Here is a 19335-nt window from a genome sequence, read left to right as displayed (position 1 = left end):
CGACCCACTCCTCTAAATCTAGGGGGGTAACGTTCCTCATCCATAAATCCCTCACCTTTGAACTAAAACAAATCCACAAAGACACGCAGGGAAGATACCTTGTACTCTATTGCAACATCAATATGGTAGATTATACATTAGTGGGGATATATGGGCCTAACACGAACCAAAGAACTTTTTTACTTAAGGTTCTAAATAAAATCCCGCCTATGCAGAAAAAATCGATGATTCTCTGCGGTGATATTAATCATGTCATGCACACAACGGCAGATACCTCCCTTAGTCCAGAGGCACCCAGAATCAAACAACTAACACAGCAATGCAAAACGTTAACCAAGCTTATGCAGGAACATAATCTATATGATGTATGGAGGGTACACCATCCAAACGAAAAGGGGTATACTTACTTCTCCCAAGTCCACAAATCATATTCCAGGATTGACATGATCCTGATCTCTAGAGACTTATTACCAAAAGTTACCACCAGTGAAATCGGAGACATTTACTGGTCCGATCACGCTCCTGTAACAGCAATCTTACAGGCAAATTACGAACACAGAGGAAGAGCGGCCTGGAGATTAAATGACACGTTACTTAATAATACGGAATTTTGCTCGCAGATCACACAAAATATCACTGAATACTTTAAAATCAATACACTCCCTGAACTGCAACCGACAACGACATGGCAGGCCCATAAGGCAGTAGTAAGGGGTCTTTTTATAAGTAGGGCATCCCACATAAAAAAGACAAGGGAAAGGCGATATCGCGATCTACTAATAACCTTGCGCGACTTGCAAAACACCCAGTACATAAGCCCCACCTTAGAAAAAGAAAAAGAAATAACACTGGTCACGGACCAAATAAACGAGCTGCTCTTGGATAACACTGCATATATACTCCAACAATTAAGAATGCGCAACTACACACAGGGCAATAGAGCTGGGAAAGCTCTAGCGTCCTTACTGAGACAGAAACTTGCTCAATCAAAAATCCCCTACCTGCACAACCAAGCGGGAGGGAAAACATACCATCCACAGGAAGTCCTCACAGAAATGGCCAACTTTTACACCACCTTATATAATCTACGAAATGACCCGAATTCCCATCAACCAACCCCAACAGAAATACAACACTTCCTCTCCAAGGTAAAGCTACCTAACCTCACACTAGCACAACAAGAGGCAATCAGTGCACCTATAACCCTGAACGAAATCACACAAACGATCAAATCATTACCCAAAGGCAAATCACCTGGCCCAGACGGCCTTACCAATACTTACTACAAAACATTCAGTCGCACTATAGGTCCACATCTTGTAAATACATTCAACCATATAATTACCACAGGTGATATACCTCAAGAAATGCTGACCGCTAATATAGTTACCTTGCCGAAACCGGGCAAACCGCCAACCAAACCACAAAACTTGAGGCCTATATCTCTGCTAAATACAGATGCCAAAATTCTGGCTAAACTATACGCCACGAGAGTGGCGGATATGATACCCACCATCATCCATCAAGATCAAGTGGGGTTTGTAAAAGGGAGGCAGGGAGCGGATGGTACGAGGAAACTATATAACCTACTGTACTCCAAGAACCATCGGGAGGAGCCCAGTGTATTCCTGTCACTAGACGCTGAAAAAGCGTTTGACAGGCTGCACTGGGGCTTCTTACGTGAAACATTGCAGAAATTCCACTTTCCCAACCAATTCATAAACCTGATTGCGGCACTGTATTCCTCACCATCGGCCACAGTCACGAATAGTGGCTTCACCTCGGCACCCTTTAAAATATCAAATGGAACACGACAAGGCTGTCCGTTGTCGCCGCTCCTATACATTTTGGCACTGGAGCCGCTGCTCCAAATAATCAGAGAGGACAATAACATCACAGGTATAACAAGAGGAGGGAAAGAATACAAACTCACTGCATTCGCAGATGACGTCATGCTATCATTAACTGACCCGCTCACGTCCATCCCAGCGTTTACTGACATTTTAGGCGAATACAGCGCATGCTCATATTATAAATTAAATATTACGAAAACACAGGCTATGTGCCTCCGCGCAACACCAGGTATGACCAATACACTACAACATTCCAATGCCTTCGAATGGAGACACGATCACCTCACGTTTCTGGGGGTCAAATTTACAAGGCACGCACATAAACTGCTCAAAACTAATTATCATACACTTCTCCACACTATCAAAAACCAGTTATCCGGCTGGAAAAATAAATATATTTCATGGACTGGCAGAATAGCGGCCGTTAAAATGATGATACTCCCCAAACTCCAATACTTGTTCCGCACACTGCCTATACAATTGCCAACGTCATACACCAACGAGGCACAGAAAACTCTCAACTCCTTTGTGTGGATGCACAAGAGACCTAGAATCGCAGCGAACATACTTTATTTACCGAGAACCAAAGGGGGTATGGGACTCCCAAATTTGGATTTGTACTATAAAGCGGCACTTATCAGCCCACTCATAACAGCGTTCCATCTTCATGCCTCTCCGCCTACCTGGGCACATATAGAGGCAACTTACACAGAGGGGTACGACATTACGATAATAGCTGGGATCCCTAAACAACATAGAAGAAAATTTCAAAATATGCTACCAATAACCTCTTTAACACTACAAATATGGGATAAATACACTTGTACCCTAAACCCCAATTTAAAAATCCTGCCAATGATGAGGATCCGCTCCTTTGAATTACTTATCCCACACTTGAACATTAACAGATGGGACAACCTAGGTCTAACACATGTACATCAACTGCTGGCCAATGAAGAACCCCTCGCCTTTCACGCCTTACAAACACTATATGGCCTGCCTCCCACAGCTGAGTTCGCACACCGGCAAATATGCTCGTGGATAGGAAAAAATAGAGACCCAAACATGCCACAGACTATACAAAGGAATATGTTAGCTCTGGGAAGACTATGTGGGTCGACTAAACGGCCGTTGGGCACGATCTCTACACTGTATGATAGCTTACAACCCACTAGAGATATCAGGCAGATGAATTTCATTAGACAATGGGAAAAAGATATTGGGAAACAGCTACCAGAAGACGAGTGGGAGAGAAGCTTTGTAGCTAATAACCAGCTTACACTCTGCACATCTCACATAGAGATGGCTAGGAAAATGCTTTATAGATGGCACATGGTGCCAACCAAACTGAAACATATAGACCCAAAACAAACAGGAGCATGCTGGAGATGCGGACAGGCTAAAGGTGATACTATGCACATATGGTGGACATGCCCCGTTATCACCAAACTATGGGAAGATGCCAAGGCCCTCATACAGAAAACGGGGAATATAGTTATCCCTCTAGAACCAGAAATCTTTCTCCTACAACACATTCCACCGAATATCTCTAAAGCCCACAAATACCTCGTCTTCCATATTGCCATAGCAACGCTCACATCTATAGCCAAAGCCTGGCTACAAAAATTTCCACCTACAATAGAAATGAGTATAGCACAAGTAGACAAGATCAAACTATACGAGTGTGCCACAAGAGCCCACAGAGCTCCCAAAACATTTTGGGTAGAGGCTTGGAAAATGTGGGATGAGTACAACCGCCTCCAGAGGCAGGACGTAGAACCCAGGGCAAATACAGTGAGCTGAGGAGAACAAAAATAGAAGAAAACACTATGGCAACTAAAAATCCCATAAAAAACATGAGACGCCATAGCGGTAAAATCTATGAGACTTGAAAAAGATCGCAAGAAGAATCAGTACCTAGCTAACTCTGGAACACCACATCCCACCCCCCCACCCACTGCCCTCCCGTTGAAAGTTGAAAGTTGATCAGTTAATGGTCTACAATGCACACCTTATACCAGGAATACACAAATGTGAACTAGTAACAGATATCATATAGAATAATAACTTGAGCCACAGATCAGCACGGATGCTAACGTAGAGAGTCAATGACCGAGAGACAAATAGATAGATCTGTAATATATGTCTGCTACAAATGGTGTGGCGGAAGGTACTGTATACAGCGCACATCATGCACTAAATCCACCCCACCCTATATTTTGGTACAGTCAACTCTGGCTCAAAGGCTCTCCTCATTCTCATTATCGCTATTCTTATTATTATTAATATCATTATTAGCATTATTGATTTGTGTATTATTTCTTATTCTCTGTATCTTTACTTATTACGTGTACAATTGCTTGTATCACTACTTGTAATATTACGTGTATTGTCACTTGCACTGTTTCCTGCAATTGCACCTACAATGCCTGTAGACCTATGACATACAATACTGTAAAATGTTGAAAACTTTTAATAAAAAGAAAGTTAAAAAAAAAAAAAAAAAAACCATACAGTTATAAAAACATTAGCAGGTGTAAAAGGCTTTGTCTATGACATCACTTGCTGCTGCAGCCTTGCACATGTCAGAGTATTTTTTGCGGTTGCCATCTTCAAACTGTCATATTTTTAAAACTATAAATCCTACAGTGAAGAGCTTTATATTGTGAGAATCACAAGACCCAGACCTACATTTTGATGTATAGTATGTCTCTGAGATATTAACAATGAAGGCACAGTCGCAGTTTAGAAATTGCCCTTCAAATGTGAGCTTTGCAGAGTGGAGTTTCAATGAATGTCAATGGAAGGCGTGAGTTGCAAACAAATGGTCATATTGTGAAAACTATCAGGACTATGGCTTAGCCGTGGACATTTTTAGTGGCAGCAGGTATAGCTGAACGTTTTGATATAAGATTTGTGTAGGTGGGCCTGAAAATGAGGGAGTGGTGGCAGTTTAGAAATCATGTCCTGATTTTTCAGCTTTTGCCAGCTCCCACTCTAGCTTTGCCATTCATTCCTATGGGACAAATTTCGCCATAAGAACGACGATATTCCGAGAACCATTCGGCGAAACGTTCCACAAAGTAATAGCAATCCGATCGGGAACAATCTGCACGTTTTGGTATATTTTTGTCTATGTAGTGTAAAAACTGTGGGAGGAGTTAGGGTGGCAAATTTGGCTATAATAATAATAATAATATATATGTGAGATAACAGTAAGTGGTCTTGCTATGCAAGAACACTTAATAATAACTAGAAAAGCTACAATTTCTGGGGAAATTGTGTGAAGTGTTCTTGCATCCACCAGTAGTCTACAACTGGAGTGGGCGGAGTAACTGTTATCATTTATATAGCACATTTAATTGCAATGTTGTTGCACAGTTACTTTAAACCATACATTGATAAAAACATTAGCAGATGTGCAAAAGGCCCTGTCTATGACATCACTTGCTGCTGCAGCCTTGCACAGGTCAGAGAATTTTGGCAGTTGCCATATTCAAATGGTCATATTTTAAAAACTATAAATCCTACAGCGAAGAGCTTTATATTGTGAGAATCACAAGACCCAGACCTACATTTTGATGCATAGTATGTCTCTGAGATATTAACAATGAAGGCACAGTCGCAGTTGAGAAATTGCCCTTCAAATGTGAGCTTTGCAGAGTGGAGTTTCAATGCATGTCAATGGATTGCGTGAGTTGCAAACAAATGGTCATATTGCGAAAACTATAAGGACTATGGCTTATCTGTCGACATTTTTAGTGGCAGCAGGGATAGCTGAACGTTTTGATATAAGATTTGTGTAGGTGGGCCTGAAAATTAGGGAGTGGTAGCAGTTTAGAAATCATGTCCTGATTTTTCAGCTTTTGCCAGCTCCCACTCTAGCTTTGCCATTCATTCCTATGGGACAAATTTCGCAACAAGAACGACGATATTCCGTGAACCATTCGGCGAAACGTTCCACAAAGTAATAGCAATCCGATCGGGAACAATCTGCACGTTTTGGTATATTTTTGTCTATGTAGTGTAAAAACTGTGGGAGGAGTTAGGGTGGCAAATTTGCCAATAATAATAATAATAATATATATGTGAGATAACATTAAGTGGTCTTGCTATGCAAGAACACTTAATAATATATATGTGAGATAACATTAAGTGGTCTTGCTATGCAAGAACACTTAATAATAATATATATGTGAGATAACATTAAGTGGTCTTGCTATGCAAGAACACTTAATAATAATATATATGTGAGATAACATTAAGTGGTCTTGCTATGCAAGAACACTTAATAATATATGTGAGATAACAGTAAGTGGTCTTGCTATGCAAGAACACTTAATAATAATATATATGTGAGATAACATTAAGTGGTCTTGCTTTGCAAGAACACTTAATTAGTCCAGTCAGGTGAGGATGAGTGAAAGAAGGTTCAGACCTAGTGGTTAGGGAGGCCACTAGTGGCAAAATATAGTTACTGCAGGTACAAAATGAAATCAAATGACTAAAGTTCCAAAATTAGATTTTGGATCCTGAAAGTATGCATGTAATCCTAGATTTGTTAATTACAAAGTGTAATTTACCTGCATTATCAATGCTCCTTCCAAACAAAGGGGCTGATTCTCTAAACATCTATTTTACTTACAATTCTGAAACTGTTCTGTTTTGTTTTATTTGTCTCTCTAAAAGCATATACTTTTAAAGGAACACTATAGTCACCTAAATCAGGGGCGTACCTAGAGCATTTGGCACCCGGGGCGGATCCTCCTTATGGCACCCCCCCCCCCCCCCCCACTTAAAATGTAAAAAAACACCCAATTTTTTTTTTTTACAATGAATGTAGCACTGAGCAGTGTTTGTGCATCTAAATGTAAATGTAAATGTAAGCATGGGTTTTTGTATGGAAAATGTGTGAGTGAATGTAGGGGTGTGTAGTGTTGGCGTTTGAATGCAGGCATGCATTTGTGTGTAATGTTGGCAGTATAGGGCAGTGGTGTGGTTATATCAAAAACATGGTGATATTTTAAAGGTGTGTTTGTAGTGTTGTTTGAATGCAGTGGTGTGCTTTTGTGTAGTGTTGGCAAAATGCTAAGATGTATGCACATATACACATACACAAATATATACACACAATCAGACAACACATTTGCATATAATTCATACTAGCCACCCAGATTTCCTGTTCTGCGCTGGCTGACACCTCTAAACTTCGATCTTTGTTTAGCAGATAACTCCTCTATTTGATATCCCTATGTGAGATTGCCATATTTAGATCTAAAGAGCACCCTAATTTAGCATATTTAAATATGGAAATCTCACATAAGAGCATACATTTAGGAAAATATCTACTAAACTGCTAAAAGATCAAAATGTAAAAGCTTTTTACTTAATTTTAATCTTTCAGTTGTTTAGTAGATAACTCCCGTATTTGTTATCCTTATGTGGGATTGACATATTTAAGGACACCAAATAAGGGAGCTATCTACTAAACACATACACATTTATATACACACAGACTTGTACATCTGTGGTTGTGTGTGTGTATATAAATACACACACAATCCCAGACATACACCTAATCACAGACACACAATCACAATAAACACACACTTAACGACAGAGATACACACAATCACAGACACACACAAAAATCACATTCTTACACACATTTAGTAATTAAGATGTCCACCCAGCTTCCCTACCTTGCTCTTGGATCTTCCCCATGGTGATTAACGGTTGCTGCTGGGCGCTCTTCCTGCACATCTCACTTGTGCTCCCAGTAGTGATGACGATGCCATCTTATCCCAGCTGCCGGTTCACTGCAGGGCGCGCACTAACCTCACTGCCTCCCAGAATATATCTGTCCTTGTCCCTTGTGTAAAAAAATGTGTTTGTGACAGCGTATGTATGTGCATTGTGTGTGACTGCATATGTAATTTGTGAATGTGAGCCTGTGTGTAATGTGTCTATGTGACAGTAGGGGAACAGTTGTATGTGCCTGGGTGGGTCGGAGTAGATTGGGGTCTGGGACTTCGTGTGTGATATTGCATGGGGGAATAGGGCAGGGAGGGTGAGGGTATAATGGCACGGAGGGTGGGGTTATAATGGCAGGGGGATTATAGGGCAGGGGGGTATAGTAGTACCTTACCATTTAGGAGGGTGCAGGATCAGCAGGGTCTGTTTCACCATTTGGTGGCTGCTCTGGGGTTATAATGGCAGTGAGGTGGGGTATAGGGCAGGAGGGGTTGGAGTATAATGGCAGGGGGGTTATAATGGCAGTGAGGTGGGAGTATAGGGCAGGCGGTGTGGGGGTAAAGGGGTGGGAGTATAATGGCGGGGGGTATAGGGAGGGGGGTGTTATAATGGCAGGGAGGTGGGGGTATAGGGCAGGGGGATTATTATGGCAGGGGGGATTATAATGGCAGGGAGGGTGGGGGTATAATGGCCGTGTGGGGTATAGGGCAGGGAGGGTGGTGGTATAATGGCAGGGGGTATAGGGTAGGGGGTGATATAATGGCAGGGGGGTATAGGGCAGGGAGGGTGGTGGTATAATGGCAGGGGGGTATAGGGCAGGGAGGGTGGTGGTATAATGGCAGGGGGTACAGGGCAGGGAGGGTCGTGGTATAATGGCAGGGGGGTACAGGGCAGGGAGGGTGGCGGTATAATGGCAGGGGGTATAGGGCAGGGGGGGTGGTGATATAATGGCAGGGGGGTATAGGGCAGGTGGGGTGATATAATGGCAGGGGGTATAGGGCAGTGGGGGTGATATAATGGCAGGGGGTACAGGGCAGGGAGGGGGGTTATAATGGCAGGGGGTGGTGATATAATGGCAGGGGGGTACAGGGCAGGGAGGGGGTTATAATGGCAGGGGGTGGTGATATAATGGCAGGGGGTACAGGGCAGGGAGGGGGGTTATAATGGCAGGGGGGTGATTTAATGGCAGGGGGTATAGGGCAGGGGGGGTGGTGATATAATGGCAGGGGGTGATTTAATGGCAGGGGGGTATAGGGCGGGGTGGTGGTGATATAATGGCAGGGGGGGTGATTTAATGGCAGGGGGGGTATAGGGCGGGGTGGTGGTGATATAATGGCAGGGGGGGTGATTTAATGGCAGGGGGGTATAGGGCAGGGGGGGGTGATATAATGGCATGGGGGTGATATAATGGCAGGGGGGTGATATAATTGCAGGGGGGTGATATAATGGCAGGGGGGGTATAGGGCAGGGGTGGGGGTGATTTAATGGCAGGGGGGTTATAATGGCAATGGGGTATAGGGCAGGGGGGTATAATAGTTACTTACCATTTAGAAGGGTGCATGGGCAGCAGCTCCTTCCCAGGCAGGCAGCAGGTGCAGGGGATCTGTACAGAGTGACCGCGGGGGAGCAACCTGGCTCTGCGCCCCCTGCTGGTACACTCCGAAATAGCCTCCCTGCAGCTCAGTGTGTGAGTCAGAACACAGGCTGGGAATCCCCTCCTTGTGCTCTGACTCACAAACTGAGCGCCGGTCTGCCGGAGCTGCGGGAGAGCAGGAGGTACAGAACCTGGCACCCCCCTGCTGAGTGGCACCCGGGGCGGACCGCCCCCCCCGCCCCCCCCTTAGTACGCCACTGACCTAAATTACTTTAGCTAAATAAAGCAGATTTAGTGTATAGATCATTCCCCTGCAATTTCACTGCTCAATTCACTGTCATTTAGGAGTTAAATCACTTTGTTTCTGTTTATGCAGCCCTAGCCACACCTCCCCTGGCTATGATTGACAGAGCCTGCATGAAAAAAACACTGGTTTCACTTTCAAACAGATGTAATTTACCTTAAATAATTGTATCTCAATCTCTAAATTGAACTTGAATCACATACAGGAGGCTCTTGCAGGGTCTAGCAAGCTATTAACATAGCAGGGGATAAGAAAATCTTAATTAAACAGAACTTGCAATAAGGAAAGCCTAAATAGCTCTCTCTTTACAGGAAGTGTTTATGGAAGGCTGTGCAAGTCACATGCAGGGAGGTGTGACAAGGGTTCATAAACAAAGGGATTTAACTCCTAAATGGCAGAGGATTGAGCAGTGAGGCTGCAGGGGCATGTTCTATACACCAAAACTGCTTCATTAAGCTAAAGTTGTTCAGGTGACTATAGTGTTCCTTTAACTATAGGTTTTCTCTCTATCTAAATATATCTTGTTAAATACCTGTCTGGGACATATTGCCTAAATCTCTTTTTTCAGTTCTCCCACTTTCTCTTGCCTTCCTCTTTATAAGTTCCTTCTTCCTCTTTGGCTTGCTGGGCATACTAAATTGTGTGTAACACTATCAAAAGTTACCAATAAAGAACCAAACTTTAACCCTGGCAATCGTCTCTTACCTACCCTGCTTGATACCATGACATCTAGTTTAGTTACGTTTTAGGGGTTTCCCCCGTTAAAAGTGTATCCTAGATCTTATCATCTGGCTCACAATTTCTCCCTTTCTCTTTAATTTTAAGTTAAATCATATATTTATAAAATAAAGGTATTTAATACAAACTTTTTATCTTGGTTTTCCTTTCCTTATGCCCCCTGTATTGTATTGATTATACTCCTCTCCTTGACACTTTATGTTTATTATCTTTTATCTAAATTTATATTTATCATCCTTTCTTCTTGGTACCATACATTATCTGGGTGTAGCAATTTTGTTTTTTTTATCACTTTTTACCAACTGAAACAGAACCTTACTTTAAGCACTGCCCATTGTCATGTTTTGGCAACTTGACTGCTATAAATAAGCCTCTACTTTTCCATATAGTTTATGAAAACTATAGCACTGAGGAAAAAATAAATAAAAACAGATGCAGACAGAAGGAGCTATATAGAAGCAGATTAGGTACAGTTTATTTTTGTTGACAGTCACTTTAAAACTACCATAGCAATATTTATTATTTGCACCTCCTTTTTTCCCTGATTGCAGGAATGATATGACCCATTGAAAATTCCTATACTGTTTGAAAGCAGGAGCTGAGCTTACATTATCAGCAAACATTTCAGTATTATTTCAGTAACTTTTAACTTCTGCCATAGAATTGTGTTCCTTTCCAGGCTTGTAATCATAACTAGACTATAAATGATGGTGAATAAGGCTTTATTGACTAGATTTCATTCTGCAAAATAGATGAAAATAAAAACGTTTATACTCGATTTGGGCATGAAGTGGCTAAGGAGTTAAAATGTATTTATTTTATTTATTATTCTTAAGTATCTTTATTTGTATATAATCTCAGAGGAAATGTTTGCAGTTCCATAAATATTATGTCTGATATAAACACTACATGTTTTTTCTCTACCTAAGTGCAATGTTTCTCACTTTTTTGTTTTTACAGAAATACAAGCATTATCTTCACGGCAACATGGTTATAGACCGACGTTATAGATTTTATATTTTATTGATTTTCTTACCTGGACTGTTTTTTATCTTTGGAATGAAGACTAACTTTATTAACAAATGGTCAGTGACGCAAGAACACGAGAAAAGCAATCCATACCCTGAGCAAACCACAATTGAAAAGTCAACCACTAGGCATCCATTGGCACCTCCATACCCGTACCCTTACAGGTTTCTCATCAATTCGCAAGACAAATGCTTAAACCGGAAGCCATTCCTTGTGATCTTAGTGATTAGTAATTGCCACGATATTGCAGCTCGCAATGCCATTCGTCAAACATGGGGCAATGAAAGTAACTATATTAATGTTGACATGGTCAACGTTTTTCTGGTCGGGATGTCTCCTACTGCATCTGGTAGAGTACAGACAATGCTAGAAGAGGAGAGTGAGACTTTTGGTGACATTATTCAGCAGGACTTTCTTGACAAATATTACAATTTAACAATAAAATCCCTAATGGGCTTTCAGTGGGTGACACAATTCTGTCCAAGTGCCAGGTATGTGCTTAAAACAGACAGTGACACATTTATAAATGTAGAATATCTTGTCCATCAAATCCTATTTCCAGAGCAGCCAGTTCGTACTAACTATTTTTCAGGGAATATAGTTGCTAATACAGGACCTTTAAGAGCTAAAGCATATAAATGGTACGTACCTGTGGAAGTCTATCCCAATGACACATACCCTCCTTACTGTTCAGGACCCACGTATGTCTTCTCAGTAGACATGGCAAAGAAGATCTATGACATTGCGCAAATTATAAAGGTAATTCCCATGGAAGATTCTTTTATGGGGATTTGCTTATATCACATGAACATTCCACCAACTGAACCTCCAAAAAATGTATTTGTCGGGGGCAGAATTGAATACGATCACTGCAAATTTAAGAAACTTATTACAGTTCACCACTATCAGAAAGAAGAACTTATTAACGTGTGGCAAGATTTTTGGGGAAATAAGATATATAAGTGTTAAGGCTTCCGAGTAAAGAAAAACCCATAACCTATGTCAACACCTCAATAATGATTGTAACCGCAGTGTTCTAAATTGTTGGCTGGGTGGTCGTCATTCATATGTATGAACACGTAGTGGCGGCCATCTTGTGCCGCAAACGCAGGCAGCTGTGTTGGTTTATTGAGTACATGGAACTAAAATCGGACACTCGACCTCCTGAACACCGCTGAACTTCCACTCCTCCCTGCGTTAGTTTATACTCATCTGAAAAGAACACTGTTCGGTGGGAGCATCCCCACGAATGAGGGGCACGTAATCAGCATACGGGCTAAGACCTACGTTTGGTACTTTGTGTGTTCTCATACCCCCGAAAGAGACCAACAGCTAACCACGATTCCATGGAACCATTTTGGGCAAGAGCCTAGTGTGCTATCGGTCAGAACTTTACACCTGGGGCGTTTCGGCTGCGTTCGTGAGATATGAGCGCTTTTTGGATATGTTGGGCGCTCAGATCCACGCTATCCGGGAATATAAGACTTGAGGGGGTGTGGTGTATCACCAAATTAATATAAATATTACACAAGGTTCGTCTACATTAAAAGGTATTTATTTAAAAGGCAACAACACAATACTATAAATGTATCACAAACACACAGCCCAGACCCATGGAGCAACAACCCTTTTAAATCTATCTATCTATATAGTAATCCCTTTCCCCACACGTTTGATCTCACCCACGGTTAGGCCTTCACATCTAGTAATGGCTCACTGCTGCAAGTCCAACATCACATCCACCAAGGAAGAAAAGGAAGCAATAGAGTATAACATGGTTCACCAAGATAGCACATGGCGTCTGCACATCTGCTCAGTAGCACAGCCAAGAAGGAACAGAGAGGAATGAGGATAGAGGGGAGTGGCTATCTCTCTCCTGACTTGTAAAGGTATTGAATTACCTACTTAACATATCAAAGGGTAAAGCTTATCCCCCTGTAAGAAAGATCTACATGAACTTGATCACATGACCCCTGGTCACCATGTTAGTTTGATGACAGAATGTCACCACAGGGGGTACCTGATTGTCTTGTGTGTATTTTGGGGTGTATAATAATTGTACGTGTTCTGTACCTGAGAGATAATTTAACTTGGATGTTTATTTCTAAATAGTTATCTCTCAGGCACAGAGGATCACGAGAGGGATTACCCTGTAATGTTGAGTCAGAAACCTCTTCAGGGGCTGTTGCATAAAAAGCTGTGTGTGGCCTCCAATAAAGGAGTTCACCCCGGGCATTCAGTCTCGACTAATGTTTGTGGGGTAAAGCTATACTTGCTATATTACTACTATACCTGCTTTGGATTATCTCTATAGAGAAAGTCAGCTTGTGATTACTCCTGGGACCAGGGTGCTACAGCAGAGTTCGTTACTAAGGTGGAAAAAGAAATCTCTGGTGGCGAAACCCATGTTCCTACCTGGGTGGCCGACACATTATGTTAAACAGAAGCTGTCAAACTTGCTTAAATGTCATCTGTGTCAAGCCCGAAGGCGAAGAGTATAATAAGCAGTCAGTATGTTACATGTCAGAAGCTGTTTTCCTGCACAACAACATCTTCTGCTGTTGAATGTCTTTTTTTGCCATACCTCTACTGACAGTAACCCAATCTCTCAACAACCTGCGAGGTCTAGGTATAAATTATAACTTGTGGAGAGGCTTGGGAGCTAGCCTATTGGTGTACTGTGGGCCCTATATGAATTCAGAGAGATTTTGCCAACCAGCCCAGAACAGGGCAACCTGAAAACAGTAACCCAACTGCTATGTGGACTTCATTTCATCTGTGGGTTGAAAGCTGCTTTGTTGCTGTAACGTGCGTTGCCTAGATGTTCAACCTAAACAATTTGCATACATTTGCACACCACACAACGGGTTATTATACAATGCAAGCATAATGCCCTAGGGTTTTTTTTCTGTCTATGTCCCCCCTTCTTGTGATAGTGTTATATTTTAGTGTGTTGTGTTGTTACATGCATGTTTCTCTATACTGCTATGTTGTGTGTGTTGTTGTACATTCCCCACCATGGGATTAATGTAGAGTTGTGTAAAACTAGTCCTGGGGTAAAATAAATTTGAATACGTTCTTTTTGCAACAGTGGTCTCAGCTTGCTCATTTTAGGGATTCTGGTGGTAAAGTTATTATTATTATTATTATATTTGTGGACTTGTAACCTCCTGTCACCATCAGAATAAAATTGTTATGGTTACCTCCGGGGGTTAGGCAGCTAACAAACAGTTTTACCCAAAGTGTTTAATCCAGTGCCGGCTAGCTCTGCCACTTTCTTTCCACTTTTGCCGGAGGCTTGAATCAAGAAGCCTTGAACATAAGTGCCGCTGATGGCTGAGAATGTCAATTGGTAGTTTTCCATTTAGGGGGAAAACACTCTGTGGTTAAACCATTTGGTAATGGTTTAACCCCGAAAGGTAAGCTGGTGCGAGGGACCTCCTGACACCATAATAACTCCATTCTGATTATGTTTTTTTTGGTGCTAGGAAACTCCCTTTACCATATTTGTGAATGTCCCTTTGGATACCAAACAATTTAGAGGAATTTGCATTGAGAGGGATGGTTTGAAAAATATAAAGATGTTTAGGCAAAGCCATACACAAGCCATTCCAAGATATCTCAAGAGTTTGCGCAAATGGTTTTAAGCATGTTCTAGTTCTGTTCCAGGTTGTTTTGTTTTTTTCAAAGGTTTTGTCGGTAGATTTCTACAATTTAATTCCGAAATACTGGAGAAAGTTTGTCTTCCAGACATATTTATATGCAGCATTTAAAGAGGACACAATAGACATGGTCAGTTTGACAAGAAGAGTCTGGGGTTAGTGGTGGGTAATTTTATGGTATGATAAAAAAAGAACTAAAAACTCAAATATAAATAAACTATATATAAACTGAGTTTAATTAATTTATTAACTGGGCCTTGCAGGCATAAAAACATCTAAAAAAAACCCCACCTTATATTGATGTTTCATAACTGCCCCTGTATATATATATGTATGTAGGTGGGTATACATGGATGTAGTAAATGGGAGGGGGTGGGGGAGGGACACCGATTCCCCCTGATATGTTTGTGGTGGGAATTAAAGAGGATAAACCCCCCTCCACATTCATCATGCAATCCATAGCACCTTATTGTAGTTTGGATAATCAGCTTATATATTTTTTTAAAGTATGGTGCTGATTCTGTGGCAGCACAGGTGATGGTTTAGGGCCTTTTGCATCACATTGAGAGACCCAGTGCTTTTGTTTTAATTTTGCAAGGCAGCTAGGCTGAGAGGATGTGCCGTGGGTCTGCCTCTCCCCTCTTTTGCAAGACTTTACCGAGTGTGGCATGGGAGGCGTAGTTATGTTCTGCTTCCCCATTCTCACGCAGAGCATTGCAGCCTCTGAAGAGCCCTGGGAGGAGTAAAAAGGGCCAATCAATAGGTCATCGTCTGAGCCTCAAGAATGATCACCAGGAGATTTGCAGAAAAGAAGGCTTTCTCGTATGGAGGAAAGAACAATGAGAGGGAAAAGAGATTGTATGACAGTGTCACAGGGGGACCTTGAAATGGGGAAGGGACAGGTGGAAAAATGACACAACAGGGATTAGATATGGGGAAGAGTCACAGGGATAATGGAGAGATAGGGGTTAGATATGGGGGAGAGACACAGGGATAATGGAGAGATAGGGGTTAGATATAGGGGAGAGACACAGGGATAATGGAGAGATAAGGGTTAGATATGGGGAAGAGACACAGGGATAATGGAGAGATAGGGGTTAGATATACCTTTACAAACACATAACACCCTTACACACAGCACACTAACAGCACCCTCACAAACACACACACACACACACAAACCGCACCCTCACAAATACACGACACTCACACAAACAGCACCCTCACAGGACAAACACACACACACACACACACAAACACCCTCACACACAAACAGCACCCTCACAAACACACACACACAAACACCCTCACCCACACATTACACTAACAGCACCCTCACACACACTAACAGCACTTGCGCGCACACACACACACACACACACAGCAATGTATGTATGTGTGTGTGTGTGTGTATATATATATATATATATATATATATACACACACACACACACACATACATGCGGCGTGTGTTTGTGCTTTAGGGTGCACACCCTAATGCAATAGGCTGCGCACGCCTATGGTTGTTATGCGTTTATTAAGTTACAGGCTATGTAGAATAACGTCGTATAGATTTCTCTACACTGCTTAAAATTTACCACCAGGGGGCAGCGAGTCACTGAGCTTGCCGGATAGAGCATATATGTTGGCTTAGACTTTTTTAAATGGTTTCTATGCAGATCTGCAGTTATAAAACAACTGTATTTAAATCTAAAATAATATTAAAAGGGAGATGCTAACTAAACAATATACAGTGCGCTGCTAAAACTTTAATTCTTCACGGTTAGCAGCCACTTGGTTACTCCTGCAGCTGTGCTGGATCGGCTGGCTTCCAAGTTGTAATCAAGTCCCTTGTGTTTCTTGCTGGTTACTTGACTGCTTAGGAACTTGTTGGCCAGGAGTGTGTTCAGTCTTATGCTTCTACGGCCTCAGCCTTGGGTGCAAAATGAAGCCTGCGTGTTGTGTCTGTTGCTCCTCTTTGAGTAGGCAGAGTGAGAGTCCAAATAAAATCCCCTTAAGTCCACCAGTAACAGTTGGAGTCGCTGCCACGGCGGGCAAACATATGCGCGGATCGATCTGCCCCCTATTCGTCATCATTGAGTAAACTTTGACCCTGTGCCTCACAGTCAGCAGACACATTCCAGCCAATCAGCAGCAGACCCTCCCTTACAGACCCTCCCACCTCCTGTACAGCATCCATTTTGGATTCATTCTGAAGCTGCATTCTTAGATAGAGGAGGGAAAGTGTAGCTGCTGCTCATTTGATAGGGAAATGGATAGCTAGGCTAGTGTATTCAGTGTCCACTACAGTCCTGAAGGACTCATCTGATCTCTGCTGTAAGGACAGCACCCCAAAAAGCCCTTTTTAGGACTAGAACATCAGTCTGCTTTCTTTTCCTGAGTAATCTAATTGCAGGTGCCTGCCTGCCAGCTTCTGTGTCAGGCTCACAGTGGATACTGTGCCCACTTGCCCAGTGCCACCACTCATATCTGGTGTCACAATAGCTTGCATTTAAAAACAAAAACATTTTTTTCACTGTAATAGATTGAATAGCAGTTAGTTGTCTGCAAGCGTCTGTGTGTCAGGCCTACAGCGTGTACTCTGCCAGTGAACAGTGCCACTCATATCTGGTGTCACAATAGCGTGCATTTAAAAACAAAACATTGTTTTTCACTGTTATAGATTGAATAGCAGTTAGTGTCCTTCAAGCGGGTGTGTCAGGCCTGCAGCGTGTACTCTGCCAACCTCTGCCACTGCACAGTGCCACTCATATCTGGTCTCACAGTAGCTTGCACGCATAGTACCACTAATCCAAAAAAAAATTACAGGCAGAGGCAGGCCACCCCGCAGGGGCCGTTGTGGTCATGGTGCTGTGATTCCCTTTTGCCCTAGAATAATGCCCAGTTTTCAGAGGCCACGTACCCTGAACTTGAAAAGTTCTGAGGACATAGTTGACTGGCTAACACAGGGCACCCAATCTTCTACAGCTTCCGCTTGGAACCTTGACGCACCATCCTCCTCCAGCTTAGCTTCGGGCACCTCTCAAGATACCACTCACCCGCCTGCCGCCACCACCAACACTAGCACCACAGCCGCTTCACTTTATCTGTCAGAGGAGTTATTTACACATCCGTTTGAAGAAATGAGTGATGCGCAATCATTATTGCCAGAGGATGTAGATAACAGGGATATGTCTCAGTCAGGCAGCATTACACACATGGTCATACGGTGTGATGATGATGATGATGATGTTGTACCCGCTGCTGCTTCCTTTGCTGAGTTGTCAGATACAAGTGAAGCGGTTGATGATGACGATGCATCCATGGATGTCACGTGGGTGCCCGCTCGGCAAGAAGAAGAACAGGGCGAAAGTTCAGATGGGGAGACAGAGGAGGAGGAGACGAGTTGGAAGCAGGGGGAGGTCGTCGCAAGGAGCTAGTGGTACAGTCAGACAGCATGCATCGGCACCTGGGGTCAGCCCGACAATCAACGGATGCTGTGTCCACCACCAGAATGCTGTCATTGCAGAGCTCAGCAGTGTGTAATTTTTTTTGTGTGTCTGCCTCTGACAACAGCGATGCCATTTGCAACCTATGCCAAAAGAAACTGAGTCATAGGAAGTCCAACACCCACCTAGGTACAACTGCTTTGCGTAGGCACATGATCGCACATCACAAACGCCTATGGGATCAACACATGAGTACAAGCAGCACACAAACTCAAAGCCGCCATCCTCCTCCTGGTTCAGCATCTTCAGCCACATCAACCACTGCTGTCCTCCTTGCCCCCTCTGAACCATCCGCCACTCCGTCTCTCGCCTTGAGCAGTTCCCGCTCATCTGCCCACAGTCAGGTGTCTGTCAAGGACATGTTTGAGTGTAAGAAGCCAATGTCAGAAAGTCGCCATCCTTGCCCGGCGTCTGATAGCTGGCTTGTCTGAACTATTAGCCCGCCAGCTTTTACCATACAAGCTGGTGGAGTCTGAGGCGTTCAAAATATTTGCAGCTATTGGGACACCGCAGTGGAAGGTACCCGGACGAAATTTCTTTTCACAAAAAGGCAATCCCCAACCTGTACTCGATTGTGCAAAAGGAAGTAATGGCATGTCTGGCACACAGTGTTGGGGCAAGGGTCCATCTGACCACTGATACCTGGTCTGCAAAGCATGGTCAAGGCAGGTATATCACCTACACTGCGCATTGGGTAAACCTGCTGACGGCTGCCAAGCATGGAATTCGTGGCTCTGCAGAGGAGTTTGTGACACCGCCACGACTTGCAGGCAGGCCTGCTGCCACCTCCTCTACTCCATCCTCTTCCATAACCTCCTCGGCTGAGTCCTCTTCTGCTGCTGCGTCTTGCTCCACATCAACGGCACCACCCCAGCTCCCCAGGTACTATTCC

At 43.0% G+C, this 19335-nt stretch overlaps 1 protein-coding gene across 1 annotated transcript; it reads left to right on the top strand.

Moving 5' to 3' along the window:
* Positions 1-11122: 11122 nt before the first annotated feature.
* Positions 11123-12268, top strand: LOC134601447 (beta-1,3-galactosyltransferase 2-like). Its single transcript, XM_063445937.1, has one exon. It carries the CDS (start codon positions 11153-11155, stop codon positions 12239-12241), a length of 1089 nt encoding a protein of 362 aa, XP_063302007.1. The 5' UTR covers positions 11123-11152; the 3' UTR covers positions 12242-12268.
* The last annotated feature ends 7067 nt before the right edge of the window (positions 12269-19335 follow it).

This window comes from Pelobates fuscus, chromosome 3 (genome assembly GCF_036172605.1).
Source record: "Pelobates fuscus isolate aPelFus1 chromosome 3, aPelFus1.pri, whole genome shotgun sequence".
Classification (NCBI taxonomy): Eukaryota; Metazoa; Chordata; class Amphibia; order Anura; family Pelobatidae; genus Pelobates; species Pelobates fuscus.
Note: the sequence above shows the minus strand (reverse complement) of the source record. Positions and strands in the feature narration are given on the sequence as shown.

Bases quoted from the DNA above. Each gene is read 5' to 3' on its own strand.
- LOC134601447 (XM_063445937.1), top strand. From the start codon at position 11,153: ATGTTTTTTCTCTACCTAAGTGCAATGTTTCTCACTTTTTTGTTTTTA.